Below are 20,447 nucleotides of genomic sequence, written 5' to 3'. Positions count from 1 at the left end.
CCGACTGTATCTAATATTATGTAATGACTATACCATATTAACACCCTGTAAGCCACATTGAGCCTGCAAAAAGGTGGGATAATGTGGGGTACAAATGCAATAAATAAAATAAAAGCCACGCTAGTGATTCCCATGTGGCAAATGAGAGGAAGTCCATAGGAATTGAATGAACTTCCTCTCATTTGATTTTCAGCTGGCTAGCAGATTTCATCTCCTTCACTTATACCCAGGCTGGGGTAACTCTTGGAGGACATGTCACAGCTCTTAATGTCAGAGCCATGGCTGCATCAGTAGCCCACTTGAGATCAGCCTCTATTGAGGAGATTTGCAAGGCTGAGATATGGTCTTTACTCTACACCCATCCCACCAGCTGATTTCTACCACGAGCTAAAAACGCTACCGCGGTTTAATGAAAGATCCCCTTAGAGTTAAGCACCAATTTTATAGAATTGCCCCCTAGGGTGGTAATTGTAATGATCCACCTAGTTATAGGCTGCAAGAAAATGCATAAATGCCAGTATTTTACTCATCTATCTGTGTACATGACCTCTTATAAAATACTGACCAGCATAAAATTATGCACCTTTTTTGCATGGTGGGTACTTTTACTGCAGACAGGCACTTACACTGACTTTGGGTGGAGCATACATGTATGCACATAAATTATAAAATATAATTTATGCATATTCTTGTTTTCATCTGGATACAGGCATTCACATGAGCCCTAGAGCTTATGTAATTGATCAAGGCATGTTTTCAGCATATTTATAAAATAGACTTGAAAAAGGCATCTTGTTATAAAATTATCCACTGTTTGTTGAGAGTGTTCCCAGTACTTTAAGGAAGACATCCATGCAGTTAACACAGAGAAAAAGTGTTACGTTTGCTTGTGAGCCCCTGGACAAAGGTCGAGGCTTATGTCAGGCAGAACCCATGCTAGCAAAAGGAAACCAAAAGGCCACAAGGCCCAGCATGCACAAAGAGACCAGAAAGCAGGACACAGGAGGAAAAGATAGAACACTCATACAGGCCACAAGGCTGAACTGGAACCCATATGTAACAGAATCCAGGTACACGGGCCGCAAGTCCGAACTGGAACCCAAACAACAAGGAAGAAAAGGAAAAAGAGTGCAAGAAGTGGGTATTAGCAAGCACTAGGCTAAAGGCAAACCCACACAAGCATAAGCAGCCTCATGCTACCTAGGAATACTCAGCGAACACAAGGGTAATGGTGAACCCACACTGACACGAGCAGCACACGCTGTGCTGAAACTCACACAGACACAAAGCCAAGAAGCAAGCTTGCACCAACTGGCTTGCATGTGTAGCCACAAACCAACGTCCAAATCCGTCAAGTCTTTGTCCACCTGAATTCCTTTAGTTCCTCTATGCGAGACCGCATTTCGAGTTGTTCTTCGTCAGGAGGAACTATTGTTCACCATCATCTGGGCTCTCCCTCAACGGGAGTATCCAAGGAATTAGTGGGCGGATCCTTGGATACTCCCATTGAGGGAGAGCCCAGATGATGGTGAACAATAGTTCCTCCTGACGAAGAACAACTTGAAATGCGGTCTCGCATAGAGGAACTAAAGGAATTCAGGTGGACAAAGACTTGACGGATTTGGACGTTGGACGTTGGTTTGTGGCTACACACGCAAGCCTTTCCTGTGTCCCACAGCAGAACCACATGGACAGTTGCAATAACTCCGTGATGGGTGATGTATGAGATTCAGTATTGATTATACTTAATGATTTAACTGCTCGACGAAAGAGTTATTGTGACTTTTAATGGAACAAGTCTGGAATGAAAACAGCTGATTTGTGAAGATTGGAGGCGGCTATACAGCCTGAAGAGGACTATTTGTGATAGCGTGTCACAAGCTGGTTGAACATTACAGACTTTAGTACAAACGTTGATTTGTGAAAATTAATGCGATAAGTTGTTCTTATAGTGCGTGGTGTGTAAGACATACGAATGTGAGTTGCATGTGTGCTTGCTGGATGGAGTGGTTACTAATGGATTAATACCAATAAAGGTGTTTAAAGATTTAATATCAATTGAGGAGTACATTTTGTATTACAATATTTGTCAAACACGTACTGCAACTTGTTGGCCTCTTTGGGCCTTCTTTGGAAAAGAGCTGGGTATGAACACAAATATAATTTCTACCCTCGTTCCCCAGTATTTTTATATACATTTTCATTTTCAAGTATTTACACTGCAGACCAGCAAATGGTTCCAGGCTTCAAGGGGAGGAGGTAAAAAGAGGGTCCAATGAAAATCTGAAGTGCCTCACAGTTTGCATGGAAATGTGGCACTATCTGGCAGTCTGCAATACATTTCCTCTTATTTTTGCCTCTATTGCTTTTCCTGTTTTCTGTTTCTTTTCTTGCCTGTTTCTCACTAGCTGAAGCCTACATGTGCTGCAGTATATCTTCTGATCCATTCAGGCATTACTAGCCAGCTCCTATCAAGCAGAGGAATTCTCATTTATGAAACTGCTCTGCTTAATAGGTGTTCCACAATAATGCCTGGATCTCAGAAGAAAGGGCTGCAGTTTGTGGATGACAGATTCTGTTTTTACTAATAAACTCCATGTGCTTCAAAAGGCAATATTTTCTATGATGTAAGACATTATTTTTTAAATAATGCACTGTTCTCTACATAATTGAGTTATGATGCATACTGAATTTCCTGAGAATCTCTCATTCCATTTTTGGTGCTAGACTGGGAAGCTCGGATAGACAGTCATGGAAGGGTATTTTATGTGGACCATGTGAACCGAACCACAACGTGGCAGCGTCCTACCACAGCAGCTACACCAGATGGAATACGCAGATCTGGATCAATCCAGCAGATGGAGCAGCTTAACCGGCGGTGAGTGATTCATGGTTTAAATCAGTGGTTTTCAATCCAGTCATCAGGGACCACCTGGCTAGTCAGATTTTCAGGATATCCACAATAAATATGCATGAGATAGATTTGCATACACTGCTTCTTAGTTTGCAGATTTCTCTCATGCATATTCATTGTGGATATCCTGAAAACCCGACTTGCTAGGTAGTCCCTGAGGACTGAATTGAAAACTACTGGTTTTAATCACCCCATCTCGCCTATTAAACCCAAAGTGATATAAAACAATATAACAATGAAAACATTCCAGTATATCAAAAAGAAAAAAAAACACCAGGACATAACTAAAGCGATTTTTGAACTGGAGGATATTGTTTCTGTATCTAATCGGTTAATCCTTAGGGTTACCATACATGGATACGTGTTTTAAGAGGACATGTCCTGTTTTTGGACTTCTTCAGATATGTCCTCCAGGTTTTTCAATTTGTAGGGAAATGTCTTCTTTTTCTTTATGTGCCTATGACCAAGACACCTACCCATAATGAGAGAAATCATCTCTGGCCCATTAGTCAGTCTGGACACATGGGGGTGCTAAATAGAGAAAAAGGCATTGCTGATCTGTTTCCCTGCTGGCTGAATCCAAGGTTGCCAATTGGGCGGTTTTCCGCAACCCGCTGCGGGCAATTTTTGCCCGCTGCGGGTCACGGTTTTTTGGGCTGGTTTTTGGTTTTTTTCGGTGGTTTTTGTGCGGTTTTTTGGGCCGCTGGGGGGCGGGGCTAGCAACATTTTGGGCGGGGCTAGTGATGTTTTGGGCGGGGCTAGTGATGTTTTGGGCGGGGATGATGACAGAGGAGGCAGGACCTATGGCAAAGGAGGTGGGTCGATGGAAGAGGCGGGGTCGATGACGGCGGAGGCGGAGCCGATGACGGCGGGGCGGGGTTGATGACTGCGGGGGTGGGGGTGTGAACTTTTTGGGCGGGTTTCGGGGCCGAGTACCTGGCAACACTGGCTGAATCTGTCAAAGGAATTTTGTTTGTGCAGCACAACTTTAAGCATATGTCATGCAAAGACTTTCACACATATCTCAGAAGGAAATAGTAGTAGTAGCGGTAGATCTTCTGATAAGTAAACTTGGGCTCAGACTCAGTCAAAATCAAATCCAGAAGTTCTTTAAAAGTAAGTCACTGTTTGATGTGTGTTCATTAACTAAAGGCTACAATTAAATATTTCTTTAGCAAAGGAAGCAACCATTTTTATTTTTTCTGTCCTCTTTTTTTGTCTCTGCGAAATATGGTAACCCTATTAATCATACTGTTTCAGGTTTTTTTGTTTTAGCTTCCATGGTTACAAATGAATGACCTAGTAATTTCATCAGTTGCCTTTTTCAGGGGCCCTTTTACAGAGAGGCGGTAAGCCCAACGCGGGCTCACTGCTCGCTCTTTTGGGACTACTGCTGGCCCAATGTGGCCGCCAACGGTAGTCCCACCCTGAGCATGTACTATTTCCAGGGGAAAAAGAAAACTCCCGGAAATGGCTTGTGTGGCGGTAACACGCGACCCGGTTACCGTCAGGTTAGCGCGGGAGCCCTTATCGCTACCTTAATGGCTAGTGGTAAGGGCTGTCGCATGGCTATGTGGTTAGGGTTCTCTTACCGCATGGCCATGTGTGCTGGGAGCTTTATTACCTGCTGTGGTAAAAAGGGCCCTGGTGCTCAGAAAAATGGCCCCTCGACACCAGCGCAGGGCCTTTTTTCCTACAGCTTGGTAAAAGGGCCCCTCAATGTATAGCAGTACATCCTGCAACATTGGTCCTATAGAACCTTGGTGTTTCCTTTTCCCCTGTAGGCTACCTGAAGGAAAATGTCACTTCTTAAATGTGCTGATTCTCCTCTCCATCACTTGCTCTGCAGGTCCTCAAGGTACCGGCTGTACTCCTAGGATCACTGATAAAACATGAGAGCAGCTAGGTTTCAGGGCAGAAAAGTACCAATACAATAAGCTGGGGAGAGAGTAAATGGAATAGTAAGTGAGAAAGAGGAGGGAGGATCAAGACTGGAGGATCAAAAGGAATAGGAGAGGATTTCCACAATTTTCCATTTCAGTTCCTGACCATAATAGCTGTTTTCCTTTGTTACCTTTGATCCCATCCTCCTGCTAGATAGGGATCCTATGTATTTATCCCCACACCTGTCACTGTTTTTGTCCCTAATCACCTCCACCAGAAAGGCATTCCAAGAATCTACCACTCTTTTAGTGAAAAAGTATTTCCTAATGTTCCTTTTAGTCTTACCTCTTTGCTGTTTCATATGATGCCCTCTAGCTCTGTAGCTTCCAAAACATCAAGGTAAGGCTTACCAGCCTGTAGTTTATGCCACTTCTCTGTTGCCACTTTTATGAAGACAGACCGCATCAGCCTATCTCCATTCCTGTGGAACCTCTGCCGTCTCCAAGGATCTATTAAATGCATCTTTTAGATGACCCGCCAGAGCCTTTCAGTATCCTAGGATATATCTCATCCAGCCCCACAGCTCTACATAAGTACATAAGCACCGCCATACTGGGAAAAGACCAAGGCTCCATCAAGCCCAGCATCCTGTCTCTGGCAGCGGCCAATCCAGGCTTCAAGAACCCGTCAACCCCCACCCCCCACCCCAAAAAATGTAATAATGTTCAATGGACTTTTCCCTCAGGAATCTGTCCAAACCCTGTCTACTTTTTTCTTCATTCTGTATAGGACACATGCAGTGAAGCATGAAATTAGACACCCAGTTAAAATAGCACAAGCTACACATGTAAGTTAATTACGCATTTATGCAGTAGCCTATTCTCATGCACCAACAGTATGTTAAGGGCTTAACTTTCTTTATTAAAAGGGTCTGTGAGACCCCGAGTGGGGTTAGGCATGGCCGAAGGAAATAATACAGCCAGACAAAAAGGTAGAATGCAAAATTAAGTATTTATTTACAAGAACAGAAATCCCTAGCCTGTTCCTTCACAGAGTGGAGCTATAGAATGGGAACCCTCTAGTGGGTTTGGCAAACAGCAGTAATCCGCCTCTGGTGGTATTCTCAAACACAGTCCTCAGCTGTGGGGTTGTCACACCTCAAACACAGCTTTCAGTTGTATTTTACTTGTCAGCAGACCTCCAGGAAACTTGCAAAGGGGGCCTCAGCACATGTCAAAAACACTTGCTGACGCTAGCTGAGGCCCCCTTTTACCGCAGCCTAGTAAAAGGACCCCCTAAATGAAGTAATATTGATGCTTGAAACAGGTCTTCCAGAATGTTCTGATTTAACAGATGACCTTTAATACACAAAAATGTTTTTTTTTTTACTATAAGCCCTATATAGGTTTCCATTGTTAATACAGAATCCAGGACCACTCCTAATATCTTATTCTCTCTGGAAAGAATGATAGTAGCCCTTAATAGGATTGGGTTAAACAGCGGGCAATCTACATTATTACAGCCAGTCCACAAGACGTTAATCATTATCTAGTGAACGTTTGGAAGTTCTCATAATATTCTATACCTCCTGTGTCTACAGTTTTCTATACTTCTGATGACAAACAAAATATATTGCAAACTCCTTCTCCTAATAACATATCTCAAATGGATAATGTGCCTGGGGGTATTTTTAACACCACTTTGTCTAACCTGTCAGGGAGCCTTTTTTTCTTTCCTCAGCACAGGCAAAATTACTTGTTGAGTTTGCTTTTACTGTGGAGAGGTTTGGTTCTTAGAACTGTTTTCCAGCAATAAAACGTAATGTGCAGGTCTATGCAGACAACATGGAAAAAGGTTTTACTTATTATTTATTTATTGCATTTGTATCCCACATTTTCTCACCTATTTGCACTTATGTAATCTGAGCTGCATAAGATGGGGACTGTTTTTCCTTACTGTGTCTGGCCAAGTGTATGATGGTTTATAAAGAGATGGCTTCTGATCTGTATGTGGACAACCAGACAGAATTTTATTTTTAAAAAAAAGCAAAGAGGACGCTAGGAATTATTAGGAAAGGGATGGGAAATTAGATGAAGAATATTATAATGCCTCTGTATCGCTCCATGGTGCAACCTCACCTTGAGTACTGCGTGCAATTCTGGTCACGGTATTTCAAAAAAGAAATAACGGAATTAGAAAAGGTTAATAGATGTCTTATGTTTTGAAAAACCTTTAATAAAAATATGTAAAAAAAAGAAAAGGTTAATAGAAGAGAAATCAAAATGATAAAAGGGATAGAACGCTCAAATGAGGAAAGGCTAATGAAATTAGGGCTCTTCAGCTTGGAAAAGAGACAGCTGAGTGGGGATATGATAGAAGTCTACAAAATCCTGAGTGGTATAGAACAGGGTTAAATGAACTGATTTTTTTTTACTGTTTCAAAAAGTCCAAAGACGAGGGGTCACTCGATGAATTTGCTTGGTAATACTTTAAAACCTAATAGGGGGAAATATTTTTTCTCTCAACAAATAGTTAATCTCTGGAACTGATTGCTAGAGGGTGTGGTTACAGTGGTTAGCATATCTGGGTTTAAAAGAGGTATGGACAAGTTCCTGGAGGAAAAGTCCATAGTCTGTTATTGAGATGGCTATGAGGGAAGCCACTGCTCGCCCTGGGATTGGTAGCATGGGATGTTTCCACTATTTGGGTTTCTACCAGGTACTCGTGACCTGGATTGGCCACTATTGGAAGCAGGACAGTAGGCTAGATGGACTATTGGTCTGACCCAGTATGGCTATTATTATGTTCTTATGTCATGTTCTTATATTCTTGATGCATGTTTATTTATTTATTGGGATTTATCAACCACCTTTATGAAGAGATTCACCCAAAGCAGTGTACATCAGGTGCAGTTTAATATAACTGACTATACATCCATGCTGCACCTAGACTGGTTTGCTACACACACACTGTAAGTTAGACCAGTTCCTTATATCTTGATTAACTGTACAAAGAACTTGCCTTTGGTTTAGCCACCCATTTATTTATCCAAACTGACTCTGTACCGCACATCTTGCCCCTTCTTGTCCCCTGTTTCATGGTAGTCCTATTATTAGGTTTCAATTTGCTGTTTTCAGGTTTTCCTCTTTCATTGTTTTTATGTTTATACTTGCTGTTGACAAAATTGTAAGTTTGATGTTAAACTGTACCTACTGACCTTGAGTGAATCTCTTCATAAAAGGTGGTTAATAAATCCCAATAAACAAAACTTACAATTTTCTTAACAGTATAACAGTAGTAGAAATGGCCAAATATAAGGTAAACTTGAGAACAGCAAATTGAAACCTAATAATAGGACTATCTTGAAACAGTATCAAAAATATCAACTTTTAATAGCATTGAAATTCAAATAACAGAGATATAATATGTCAGCATAATACCAATGAAACATCTAATAAGCACGCATTAGAATATTCAAATAACATTGCTATGATACTAATGCTTTTCTACAATACTGCTTACCATATAGCTGAGGGACCAAGTGCAGATATATGGATGGGGACAAGATGGGTGCTACAGCGTCAGTTGGGGCAGTAAATGGCCTGTGCTAATATTAAAAGTAGTGTGTGGCTATTTACTGCCTGAGCCCTTACCACCACCTATTTTTATTTATTTATTTTTTATTTGTTACATTGGTATCCCACATTTTCCCACCTATTTGCAGGCTCAATGTGGCTTACGTGGAGGGGCATAATCGATCGCAAACGTCCATCTCCATGGGCATCTATGTCCGAGAACGGGTACGTGTGAAGGGGCGGGACAGACTGTATTTTCTGATAATACGGTTTGTGCCTGGCAAATGCATCGGATAAGTGCAGATTTGAGCTGGGTGGTTTCGTTTTTCAACGATAATGGAAACCGAAGGCGCCCAGCTCAAAAACGAACAAATCCAAGGCATTGGGTCGTGGGAAGGACCAGGATTTGTAGTGCACTGATCCCCCTCACATGTCAGGACACCAACCGGGCACCCTAGGGGGCACTTGTAACAATTTTTTTAAAAGTTAACGACCTCTGAAGTCCATAGCTCCCTTCCCTTGGGTGCTGAGCCCCCCAAATCCTCTCCAAAACCCACTCCCCACAACTCTACAACATTACCATAGCACTTATGGCTGAAGGGGGGCACCTAGGTGTGGGTACAGTGGGTTTTGGGGGGTTTTGGAGGGCTCAACATTAACCACCACAAGTGTAACAGGTAGGGGGGGATGGGCCTGGGTCCACCTGCCTGAAGTCCACTGCACCCACTAACAACTGCTCCAGGGACCTGTATACTGCTGTGTTGGAGCTGGGTATGGCATTTGAGGCTGACATACAGGCTGGAAAAAAAGTTGTTAAAGTTGGTTTTTTTTTGGTGGGAGGGGATTAGTGACCACTGGGGGAGTCAGGGGTGGTCATCCCTGATTCCCTTTGGTGGTCATCTGGTCATTTAGGGCACTTTTTTGGGACTTGTTCGTGAAAAAAAGGGTCCAAAAAAGTGACCTAAATTCGCGCTAAAAACGGCCATTTTTTTCGATTATCAGCCGAAGGTGCCCATCTCTGCTCAGGCGATAAACACACCCGAGTCCCACCTTCACCACGCCTCCGACACGCCCCCGTCAACTTTGTTCACTCCCGCGACGGAGTGCAGTTGCGGGCGCCTAAAATCGACTTTCGATTATACCGATTTGGGCGCCTTTGCGAGATGGGCACCCATCTCCCGATTTGGGTCAAAATCTGGGCGCCCATCACTTTTGAAAATAAGGCTGATAGTACCGTAGAGGTGTTCCCCAATTCCGGTAAGGGCGGTAAGGGCTCATGCACTACTCATGCGGTAATCAGGCAGTGCACGGCAATGTGGCTGTGCTGCAGATTACCACTGGGAATGCCCCTGCGGTAGAAAATAGAAAATTATTTTCTACCATGGCAAACAGCATGCACCAACTGCCAGGTGCCCACGCTGCCCAGTGGTAGTGTCAATGATATACGAGGAGACAAACAATAACTAATAATAGTAAAGAATAGTAAAGAAGAATGGCCACTCACTTCAGTCGCTGCAAAACAAATAACGGCAGAGCAAAAAAACCAGCAGGTCAACTTCTCCCAATACAATGTCTAAAAGTAAATTAAGCAGTGTGAAGCACATCACAATCTTACACAAGAATAAAACGGGATAGACACAGCTATTCACTACGCTCAATGAAGGGACATCATACGGTGTCAAAAAACAAGTGCTGGAAAAATCAAGCGTGAAAACGGCGTACTTTATATTAATGCAAATGTCAAAAGTCAAATGCATTTACCGCCAAAACGTTAGGCAACCAAATTAAATAGTTCATGTATCTCACAGATCTGTGCTGTTGTGAATCAAAATAAAAAGTATGTAATGCATACAATAGAAATTAAAATGTGGAGTCAGCTTTAAATAAATAAATATCTACAATTCATCAAACGATATATTAAATACATAGAGGCAACGTTTTTAGAAACATAAATAGAAAAGTATATTAGAATGCACCATTAAAAACGGAAAAAAGTGCAAAAAGTGTTGCAACTAGAAAACGTCTCAAAAAAATAAGTGGTGCTAAAAAGCATTGCAAAATTAAAAAAAAAAAAAAAGAAAGATATTGGACCCTAACAACATCTTAAAATTAATCAAATAGTGTTAAAAAACGTATATAATGCATACAATAGGAATTTAAAATGGAAATAAAACGTGAAGTCACCTTTAATTAAATACATACCTAGAATTCATCAAACGATTATTAGACACATAAAGGCAATGTTCTGAGAAACATAAATAGAAAAATATATTAGAATGTGCCATTAAAGACTGAAAAAAGTGTAAAGAGTGTTGCAACTAGAAAACGTCTCTAAATAAATAAATAATTAAGTGGTGCTGAAAAGCATTGCAAAATAAATAAATAATTTGATATATATAGATATTGAACCCTAAAAACATCTTCAAAATTAATAAGTAATTAAATAGTGATAAAAACGTCTCAGAACAAATAGTGCATGAGGAAAGTAAATAATAGGTAATAATAAATGGTTACTCCTTTCGATTGCTAAAGAAAAAGAGAGCAGAAAACCAGCAAGTCAGCTTCTTACAATACTAAATCTAAAAATACATTAAACTGTATGAGTGAGGCACATCACGATCTTACAAAAGAATAGAAGTGAAATAGACACAGCTACTTACTGCGCTCAAAGGAGGAACATCATATGGTCACAAAAATCTAGTGCTGGGAAAACTGAGCGTAAGAGACGGTGTCCTTTATATTGATGCAAATGTCAAAGGTCAAATGCATTTCCCGCCAAAATGTTAAACATCCAAACTAAAATAGTCCTTATAACTCACTGATCTATCCTATTATAATCCAAATTAAAATACGAGTATTTGGATAATGCATACAATAAGAAAGAAATCAAAACAAAGATAAAACGTGTAGTGACCTTTAGACAAATAAATAAGTAAATAACTACATGTCATCAAACAATGCTTAAAATACATAGAGGCAGTGTTTTTGCCAGACCTATTAATAACAAATTCTATTACTCATATTCTAATTAAAAAATCATTAGCTGTTAAAACGGAAAAATCTGCAAAAAAATTGCAATGTATAATGGACACAAGAAAATGTATCAAAATAAGTAAATAATTAACTGGTGCTGAAAAATGTTTTAAAATAAATAAATAAATAATAAGAAATAAATAAATAATTTGATTGTGGAAGAGGAAATAGATAGATAGATATTCTGCACCCTACAAACGTCTCAAAATTAATAAATAATTAAATGGTGCATAAATAGTAAATAAATAATCATGTGGTGCTGAAAAATGTTGCAAAATAAATAAATAATGTGATTGTGAATGAGAACATAAATAATGTATATATATATATATATTTTAGACTCTAGAAACATCTCAAAATTAATAAATAATTAAATGTTTAAAAAATGTGCAAAGAACTGCCTAATAATAAATTAAGCCCTTACATGCACCAAATTCAATACATCCAATTGGCATATATCGAAGATCGGTAAAAAACATTATACCATGGGATAATTATTAAATATATACGTAAATACCATAAATATAGAACTATTATAAAAGAATCACATAAAACCACTAATCTTGCTAAATAGAGACTTCCAACAGAAAAAGAAGACAATCTACATCACCATCAAATTATAATTATGCAGAGAGCTAGTCAGAGAAAGACTGATAGGTCTGTTTCCATGTTCAGACCATCTGGATGTAAAGTTCCAAGATCAAAAAATGAACTGTTGTTCTCTACGCAGCAGCTGGTTGTCAACAGGACCCCCTCTCCAAGTCTTCTTAAATACAAACAAAGCACAGAACTGAAATTCTTCGAACTTATGTCCTAACTTCATAGCATGTTCTACCAGTAAAGGGGCAACAGGAAGAATTCAAAGAAACCTACAAATCATTTTTGAAAGAAAAGCACATATTTTACAGAAGTAACAAAAAATAGTGTACAAAAGGGATTGAGAATGTTTACATGTGTATACGAGTAAAACTATGATCTCAGTCACATTAGGAGGCCATACTTGTGAGTGAGGACAACTTTCACAAACTGTTCGTATCTACAAACTCCTGAGGCTTCGTTCTTTCCTGCTGTTAGAGGTATTAATGGTCTATCTCCTAGAAGTATATGGCATTTCTGTGTTATCACATACACTGCAGCCGTTCTCTATATACTGGAAGAGAGTAGGTGAAAATAACATACATAGGGGCCCTTTTACTAAGCTGCGTAGGCGCCAACGTGCGCCAAATTGGAGTTACTGCCCGTTACCACGCGGCCTTTGTGGTAATTTCAATTTTGGCCTGTGTCCACTATGCGCGTCTGAAAAATATATTTTATTTTTCTGACGCGTGTAACAGACAGGCGCCAAGTGGCGGCATTTGACACACGTAGGTCATTACAACCCAGATTCTTTACTGCTAGGTCAATGGCTGGTGATAAGGTCTCAGACCCAAAATAGACGCATGGCAATTTTGAGTTTGCCGCACGTCCATTTTCGGCAAAAAAAAGAGGCCTTTTTTACAGGTGTGCTTAAAAAATGGATCGGTGCATGCCCAAAACCCGCACTTACACTACCGCAAGCCATATTTCAGTGCACCTTTGTTAAAGGACCCCATAAAGGAGATGAAGCATTTTGTATATGGAAGACAGCTTAATTTCACTTCTGCCTCATCGAACACAATTCCGTTATAGATAGGCAGTTACATCACCGCTCTACCCTGCTTATCTTCCCAGGCCTTTATTGAAATTCTTTATCCCGCCACTTGTATCAGTTCAGTGTAAGGCTGTGAAAGTGATCATCAATAGGACTTTCACGGCATGTCCGTCACATGAGTTATTTCACTGCTCGACGTGTCATGAACATGGGAGCTGCAGGACCTGCTCTAGTTAACATCCAGCAGTCAAATCAGCTCTTTGCACATAGGAACAGGGGGAACCAATATTTAGACCCAGATTTTGCGGAGTCCTCCTACATTCCTGCATAAGTGTTTTCTTTTGGTGTCACGTCATTTGCTTTTGGATTGGATGAAGAGGAGAGTGGGTGAAATTCATACCTTTGAATAGGACTTATAAGATGTACCAAAGTTAGATCTCTAATTGTATATTGACTAAAATGTTTTTTCCTTTCTTTTGCTTTTCAGACAAATGCTAGACAGACCAGGATGGTGGTTTTGGTGTAGGGAAGTGGCTGGGGTAGCTTTTGTCTGGCATATCTGTGGTTGACAGCTGTTCCTATTGCTTTAGAAAGACCCAAGAGAACAACTGTTGAGCAAAGTTTGAATGCAGTTTTCTACATGCTGATATGACAGTATGGTTTTGCTTCGCCATTTCTTGTATGAATCTAACATACAGTGTGAAAGTACAAATCAGTTAATCAGTGTCAGTAAATTGTTGTGTGTTTGTTGTGTGTCACCGTGTGGAGAACTGGGTATGGTCATGTAGCTATTTAATGTATAATATTACTGCTCAGTGTGCTGCGGCGGCTAATAAAGCAAATAGAATGTTAGGTATTATTAGGAAAGGAATGAAAAACAAAAATGAGGATGTTATAATGCCTTTGTATTGCTCCATGGTGCGACCACACCTCGAATATTTTGTGCAGTTCTGGTCACCGCATCTCAAAAAAGATATAGTGGAATTAGAAAAGGTGCAGAGAAGGGTGACAAAAATGATAAAGGGGGTGGGACGACTTCCCTATGAGGAAAGGCTAAAGCGGCTAGGGCTTTTCAGCTTGGAAAAAAAGACAGCTGAGGGGAGATATGATATAGGTCTATAAAATAATGAGTGGAGTGGAAAGGGTAGACGTGAAGCGTCTGTTTACTCTTTCCAAAAATACTAGGATTAGGGGGCATTTGATGAAGCTACAAAAGGAATCGGAGAAAATATTTCTTCACTCAATGTGTAATTAAACTATGGAATTTGTTCCAGAGAATGTGGTAAAGGCGGTTAGCTTAGTGGGGTTTAAAAAAGGTTTGGGCGGCTTCCTAAAGGAAAAGTCCATAGACCAATGGACTCGGGGAAACTCCACTGCTTATTTTTGGGATAAACAGCATAAAATGTTTTGTACTTTTTGGGATCTTGCCAGGTATTTGTGACCTGGATGGGCTACTGTTGGAAACAGGATGCTGGGTTTGATGGACCTTTGGTCTGTCACAGTATGGGACAGCTTTTTTTCCCCCTGCAACATAATTGGATGTTCTTATGTTTTTACTTTCTGTTTTATTCTTTTTTTTTTATATTTTATTTATCGTTTTTATACATAGTAAACAAGTATAAACTTGTAAAGAAAAATCCACTATTACAATTAAATCTAAAGATATTATTCATAACACAAATTAAATATTATAGCCTCATTTAAAGTCCACAACAGGAGTCCAAGATTCCTAAATAGGAGAAAACAGGTAATAAACTTTATAAATCAAATTTTGAGATACAGACGAGTTTCTATTCGACTTTACTTTACTAGGAGCTCTCTTAGATGTTAAAAAATGATGACAATTGGTCAGGATCAACATAAACATATTTCACGGCTTGATAGGAGATTAAACATTTGCAAGGATATTTAAGGTAAAAAGTTGCGCCAAGTTGAAGTGTCTCCTGTCTCATCTGTAAAAACTTTTGTCCTCGCCTTTGCGTTTCCCTCGCTAGATCTGGAAAAACACGAGTTTGCAAACCACGAAAGGTTTTATTTTGATTTCCTTTTATCCTTCTGTGATTCTTTGTTGTATAAGTGTTTCCTATATCAGCCAGTTTTTTTTATCTGTTTCTTTTTTCCTTTTTTCCTATAGATGTTTTCTTATAGATGGAAATCCTAGAGGAGCTAGATTCTAAGAAAAGATATAAGAGCTTGTTAAGGATTCTCTTGCTTTGCAATCAGTCATATCAAATGGCTCTTCTCAACTTAGTCATTGGGGCACACCTAGCCAGGCAGGTTTTCAGGCTACCCACAATGAATGTACATGAGATAGATTTGCACATCAAGTAGGCAGTGCATGCAGATCTCTCTCATGCATATTCATTGTGGGTATCCTGAAAACCCGACTGCTTGGGTTTGTCCTGAGGACTTGGTTGAGAACCCCTGATACAAATATACTCTGTTCCTTCAGATGCTGCTGAAGAGAGAAAAAAAAGAGTAGGAAGGGTCCCTACACAAGCCAGTGCAGGAAGGGAGGAAAGCAGCAAGACCTAACCCACTACCATCACTAACCTGTCAGTGGACCAGAGCTAACTGAGGATCTTGGGAGGGGGAGGTTCTGTTTTTCTTTCCGCAATAAACTTAAAGTGTTTTTCTATCTTTTTGTATGTTGTCAGTTCCTGTACAAGCTGTAGGAAAGATATTAATGCTGATCTGAACATGGAATGTGTTGTAGGAAAGAGAAATGTGAGTTTTCTTTGTGACATAAGGTTGTGTGCTTTTAAATCAATGATCCTTAAGCCAGTCCTTGGGACAAGCCTGCCAGCAAGGATTATAAGGATATTCCCAATGAATATGCATGAAATAGATTTGTATGTACTGGGGGCAGAGCTTGTAAATAAATCTCTTGCATATTCCTTGGAGATATCCTGAAAATCCGACTGGCCGGGTGTGTCTCAAGGACTGGGTTGTTGAATTGATTATCCTGCTTATAATCGAACCAGAAAAACGCCCAAGTTCTGACCTAAATCGGGAGATGGACGTTTATCTCACAAAAACGAATAACGCGGTATAATCGAAAGCCGAACTTGGACGTTTTTAACTGCACTCCATCGCGGAAGCGTACAAAGTTGACGGGGGCGTGTCAGAGGCGTGGTGAAGGCGGGACTGGGGCATGGTTATCACCCGAACAGAGATGGGCGCCTTTCGCCGATAATGGAAAAACAGTATGCGTTTGTAGCTAGAATTTAGGGCACTTTTCCTGGACCCTGTTTTTTCACGAATAAGGCCCCAAAAAGTGCCCTAAATGACCAGATTACCCCCAGAGGGAATCGGGGATGACCTCCCCTGACTCCCCCAGTGGTCACTAACCCCCTCCCACCACAAAAAAATGATGTTTCACAACTTTTTATTTTCACCATCAAATGTCATACCCACCTCCCTGGCAGCAGTATGCAGGTCCCTGGAGCAGTTGTTAGGGGGTGCAGTGGACTTCAGGCAGGTGGACCCAGGCCCATCCCCCCCTACCTGTTACAATTGTGCTGCTTAATGCTTATTAGTCGTCCAACCCCCCCCCCAAACCCACTGTACCCACATGTAGGTGCCCCCCTTCACCCCTTAGGGCTATAGTAATGGTGTAGACTTGTGGGCAGTGGGTTTTGAGGGGGATTTGGGGGGCTCAACACACAAGGGAAGGGTGCTATGCACCTGGGAGCTCTTTTACCTTTTTTTTTGTTTTTGCAAAAGTGCCCCCTAGGGTGCCCGGTTGGTATCCTGGCATGTGAGGGGGACCAGTGCACTACGAATCCTGGCCCCTCCCACGAACAAATGCCTTGGATTTATTCGTTTTTGAGCTGGGAGCTTTCATTTTCCATTATCGCTGAAAAACAAAAATGCCCAGCTCACAAATTGTCGAATAAAACATGGACGTCTATTTTTTGCGAAAATACGGTTCGGTCCGCCCCTTCACGGACCCGTTCTCGGAGATAAACGCCCATGGAGATAGTCGTTTTCGTTCGATTATGCCCCTCCATATGTACTAGTATTGTTTGTGATTTTATTTATTTATTTTATTGCATTTGTATCCTACATTTTCCCACCTATTTGCAGGCTCAATGTGGCTTACAGAGTTTTGTTATGGCATTGTCATTCCAGGATGTCAGATTTAGTTAGTAATGCACAGAGATTAAGTATGGGAAGAGAAAAAGGAGAGTGTTAGGCGGGTAAGTATAGAAGGTGACCTTTCATAACTGGGTGGTTTGGCGTGGTAGTTTAGTAAGGCTATAGGTTCTCTTTGTAGGCCTTGTTGAAGAGATATGTCTTCAGAGATTTGCGAAAGTTAGTTATTTCATCAATAGTTTTCAGGGCTGTAGGTAATGCATTCCACAACTGCGTGCTTATGTAAGAGATGTATGTATGTAATCAAAATAATTGAGTCCTGTTTGCTGATGTTACAGTATAGTGTGACAGTATTGTATGCATGTTTTGCTGTCTGATCAGCCTTGTTGATAGAGTCGAATGAATGTGTGCATATATTACAGAAGACAAGAAATGGTCTGCATGCATATGATATGAGAAAAGTTAGACATGACGTTTGCAGATCACTATCTGCTTCAATTTATTTTTTTTATTGGAAACAGTTAGTATTGAGGAGGAAGAGCAACAAAAATAAATCCCAGTATGTTACAAGGGCCAAGATAGATCAAATACAATTTTGACAGTGAGTAGAATCTGCTGTGCAAAATGAGATTAAAGATTTATTAGTATGGTTAGAGAACTGGAATGATACTAGTGAACCAATTTCAGATGAAATAGCACCAAAAGAGGTAAAACAGAAATTGAAGAGGAAAGGTAATAAATGGTTTAATGCTGAATTACCAGAGCTAAAACATCTCTGCAGAAAATTAGAGTAGAAATGGTTTAAAGAGAAAAACAATTGTAACAAAAACATTTGGAGGAAAGCTATAAGGAAAGATGCTAAAAAATGATTACTGACAAAGATTATTTCCAGTTCAAGAAAATTGTTCCAACTTGTGAATTATCTAAGAGATACCAAGGAAATATGTAGTAAATCAGGGGAAACACCACCTATGGCCTCCCAATTCGCTGATCATTTCAGAACTAAAATAGAAACTATTCGTGCTGAATTGGAAAGGTGGATGAGGAATAAGATGATTATTTACTAAATTTAGATGATGATATTGTATCAGTAGACAGGATTTGGGATACCTTTCAAATCGTTTCTTAGATGGAACTGAATAAGTTTTTTAGACAATTTCCAGGATCACATTGAGGGGCATAATCGAACGCGAACGCCCATCTCCATGGGCGTCTATGTCCGAGAACGGGTACGTGAAGGGGCGGGACAGACCGTATTTTTGAAAAAAATGGGCGCCCATCTTTTTTTTCGATAATACGGTTTGTGCCCAGCAAATGCATCAGATATGTGCGGATTTAAGCTGGGTGGTTTCGTTTTTCAGCGATAATGGAAACCGAAGGTGCCCAGCTCAAAAACGAACAAATCCAAGGCATTGGATCGTGAGAGGGGCCAGGATTTGTAGAGCACTGGTCCCCCTCACATGCCAGGACACCAACCGGGCATCCTAGGGGGCACTTGTAAAAAGTGAAAAAAAAAAGTTAAATACCTCCCAAGTCCATAGCTCCCTTCCCTTGGGTGCTGAGCCCCCCAAATCCCCCCCCAAAACCCACTGCCCACAACTCTACACCATGACCATAGCACTTATTGCTGAAGGGGGGCACCTACATGTGGGTACAGTGGGTTTTGCAGGGTTTTGGAGGGCTCAACATTAACCACCACAAGTGTAACAGGTAGAGGGGGTGGGCCTGGGTCCACCTGCCTGAAGTCCACTGCACCCACCAACAACTGCTCCAGGGACCTGCATACTGCTGTGATGGAGCTGGGTATGGCATTTGAGGCTGGCATACAGGCTGGAAAAAAAGTTGTTAACGTTGTTTGTTTTTTGGTGGGAGGGGGTTAGTGACCATTGGGGGAGTCAGGGGTGGTCATCTCCGATTCCCTCTGGTGGTCATCTGGTCATTTAGGGCACTTTTTGGGACTTGTTCATGATAAAAAGGGTCCAAAAAAAGTGACCTAAATTTGCGCTAAAAACAGCCATTTTTTTTCAATTATCGACCGAAGGCGCCCAGCTCTCTGCTCGGCTGATAAACACGCCCCAGTCCCGCCTTCTCAATGCCTCCGACACGCCCCCGTCAACTTTGTTCGTTCCCGCGACGGAGTGCAGTTGCAGGCACCTAAAATCGGCTTTCGATTATACCGATTTGGGCGCCTTTGCGAGATGGGCGCCCATCTTCCGATTTGGGTCGAAATATGGGCACCCATCACTTTCGAAAATAAGGCTGGTTGTATTTTAGATGTCTGTCCTACTTACCTTATGAAAGATGCTCCCATAAGCTTTAGAGCTGTTATCCTAACTTGGTTGAGATATTTTTTTCTCATTAACTAGATTTCCAATGACTTCGGGTGAAATAATTATCACCCCAATAATAAAAAAATCCCAACACCTCCATGTTACTAACTATAGCCCAGCAGCCTCTATCCCTTTTCTTGCCGAACTTATGGAAGGGCCCCCCTTTTACTATGCTACGGTAAAAGGTGTCTTGTGGTAATTTGAATTCATTAAATTGGCACATGCTGGGCCATTTTTTTACCATGGTGGGTTAAAAAAGGCCTTTTTTTAATGGGGCAGTAAATGGCAGTGCACTAATATTAAAAGTATTGTGCAGCTATTTACTGCCTGAACCCTTTCGCCACCTATTTACTTGGTGGTAAGGGCTCACATGCTACTCGTGCGATAATCAGTCAGCGCACAGCAATGTGGCCATGCTGCCAATTACCGCCAGGAATGCCCCGCAGTAAAAACTAGAAAATTATTTTCTACCGTGGGAAACAGCGCGTGCCAAATTCGGAAATATCGCCAGGTGCCCGCGCTACCCCTGCGGTAGTGTTGATTTAGCGCATGCTACCTGTGTGTTAGCCTTACGTGGCTTAGTAAAAGGGCCCCTAAGATTCTTCAGGGAACAGTGTCACGTTAGATGCTTAGAATTATTTGTCTATCATATTCCCACAAAAAATATTCACTGTGTAACCTTACCAGTTTGGCCTTACCCAATCCAAGAGGTATCACATCTATGAAACTTTTCTTCTAATTTTTTTCTTATCCTGTGGCTTAGGTGTGGAACTTACTGTCACCTAAGATAAGATCCTTAATTAGCTATCGTTCTATAAAGACTTCCTTGTTCTGTGAATATGTTTTATCTCAGAAACGGTAATTCGTTACTTACTCTTTTAGGGGCCCTTTTTACAAAGCCGCAGGAGGGCTAACGCACAGATAGTGCACACCAAATCAGCACTACCGCTGGGGTAGTGCGTGCGCCCAGCGGTAATTCTGAG

The 20,447-nt window shown here is 40.9% G+C and overlaps 1 protein-coding gene across 1 annotated transcript in view; it reads left to right on the top strand.

Moving 5' to 3' along the window:
- The window catches only part of HECW1 (HECT, C2 and WW domain containing E3 ubiquitin protein ligase 1), a gene marked incomplete at its 5' end in the record, with an annotated part of 389,530 nt that overhangs the window by 214,236 nt on the left and 154,847 nt on the right, over window positions 1-20,447 (top strand). Inside the window, one exon of the mRNA XM_030203827.1 lies at window positions 2,728-2,878. Within this exon, the coding sequence (XP_030059687.1) occupies window positions 2,728-2,878 (151 nt within the window). The remainder of the gene's footprint in view (window positions 1-2,727; window positions 2,879-20,447) is intronic.

This window comes from Microcaecilia unicolor, chromosome 1 (assembly GCF_901765095.1).
Source record: "Microcaecilia unicolor chromosome 1, aMicUni1.1, whole genome shotgun sequence".
NCBI classification, from domain to species: Eukaryota; Metazoa; Chordata; class Amphibia; order Gymnophiona; family Siphonopidae; genus Microcaecilia; species Microcaecilia unicolor.
The sequence above is the reverse complement of the archived record's forward strand: the minus strand, read 5'-3'. Positions and strand labels throughout refer to the sequence as shown.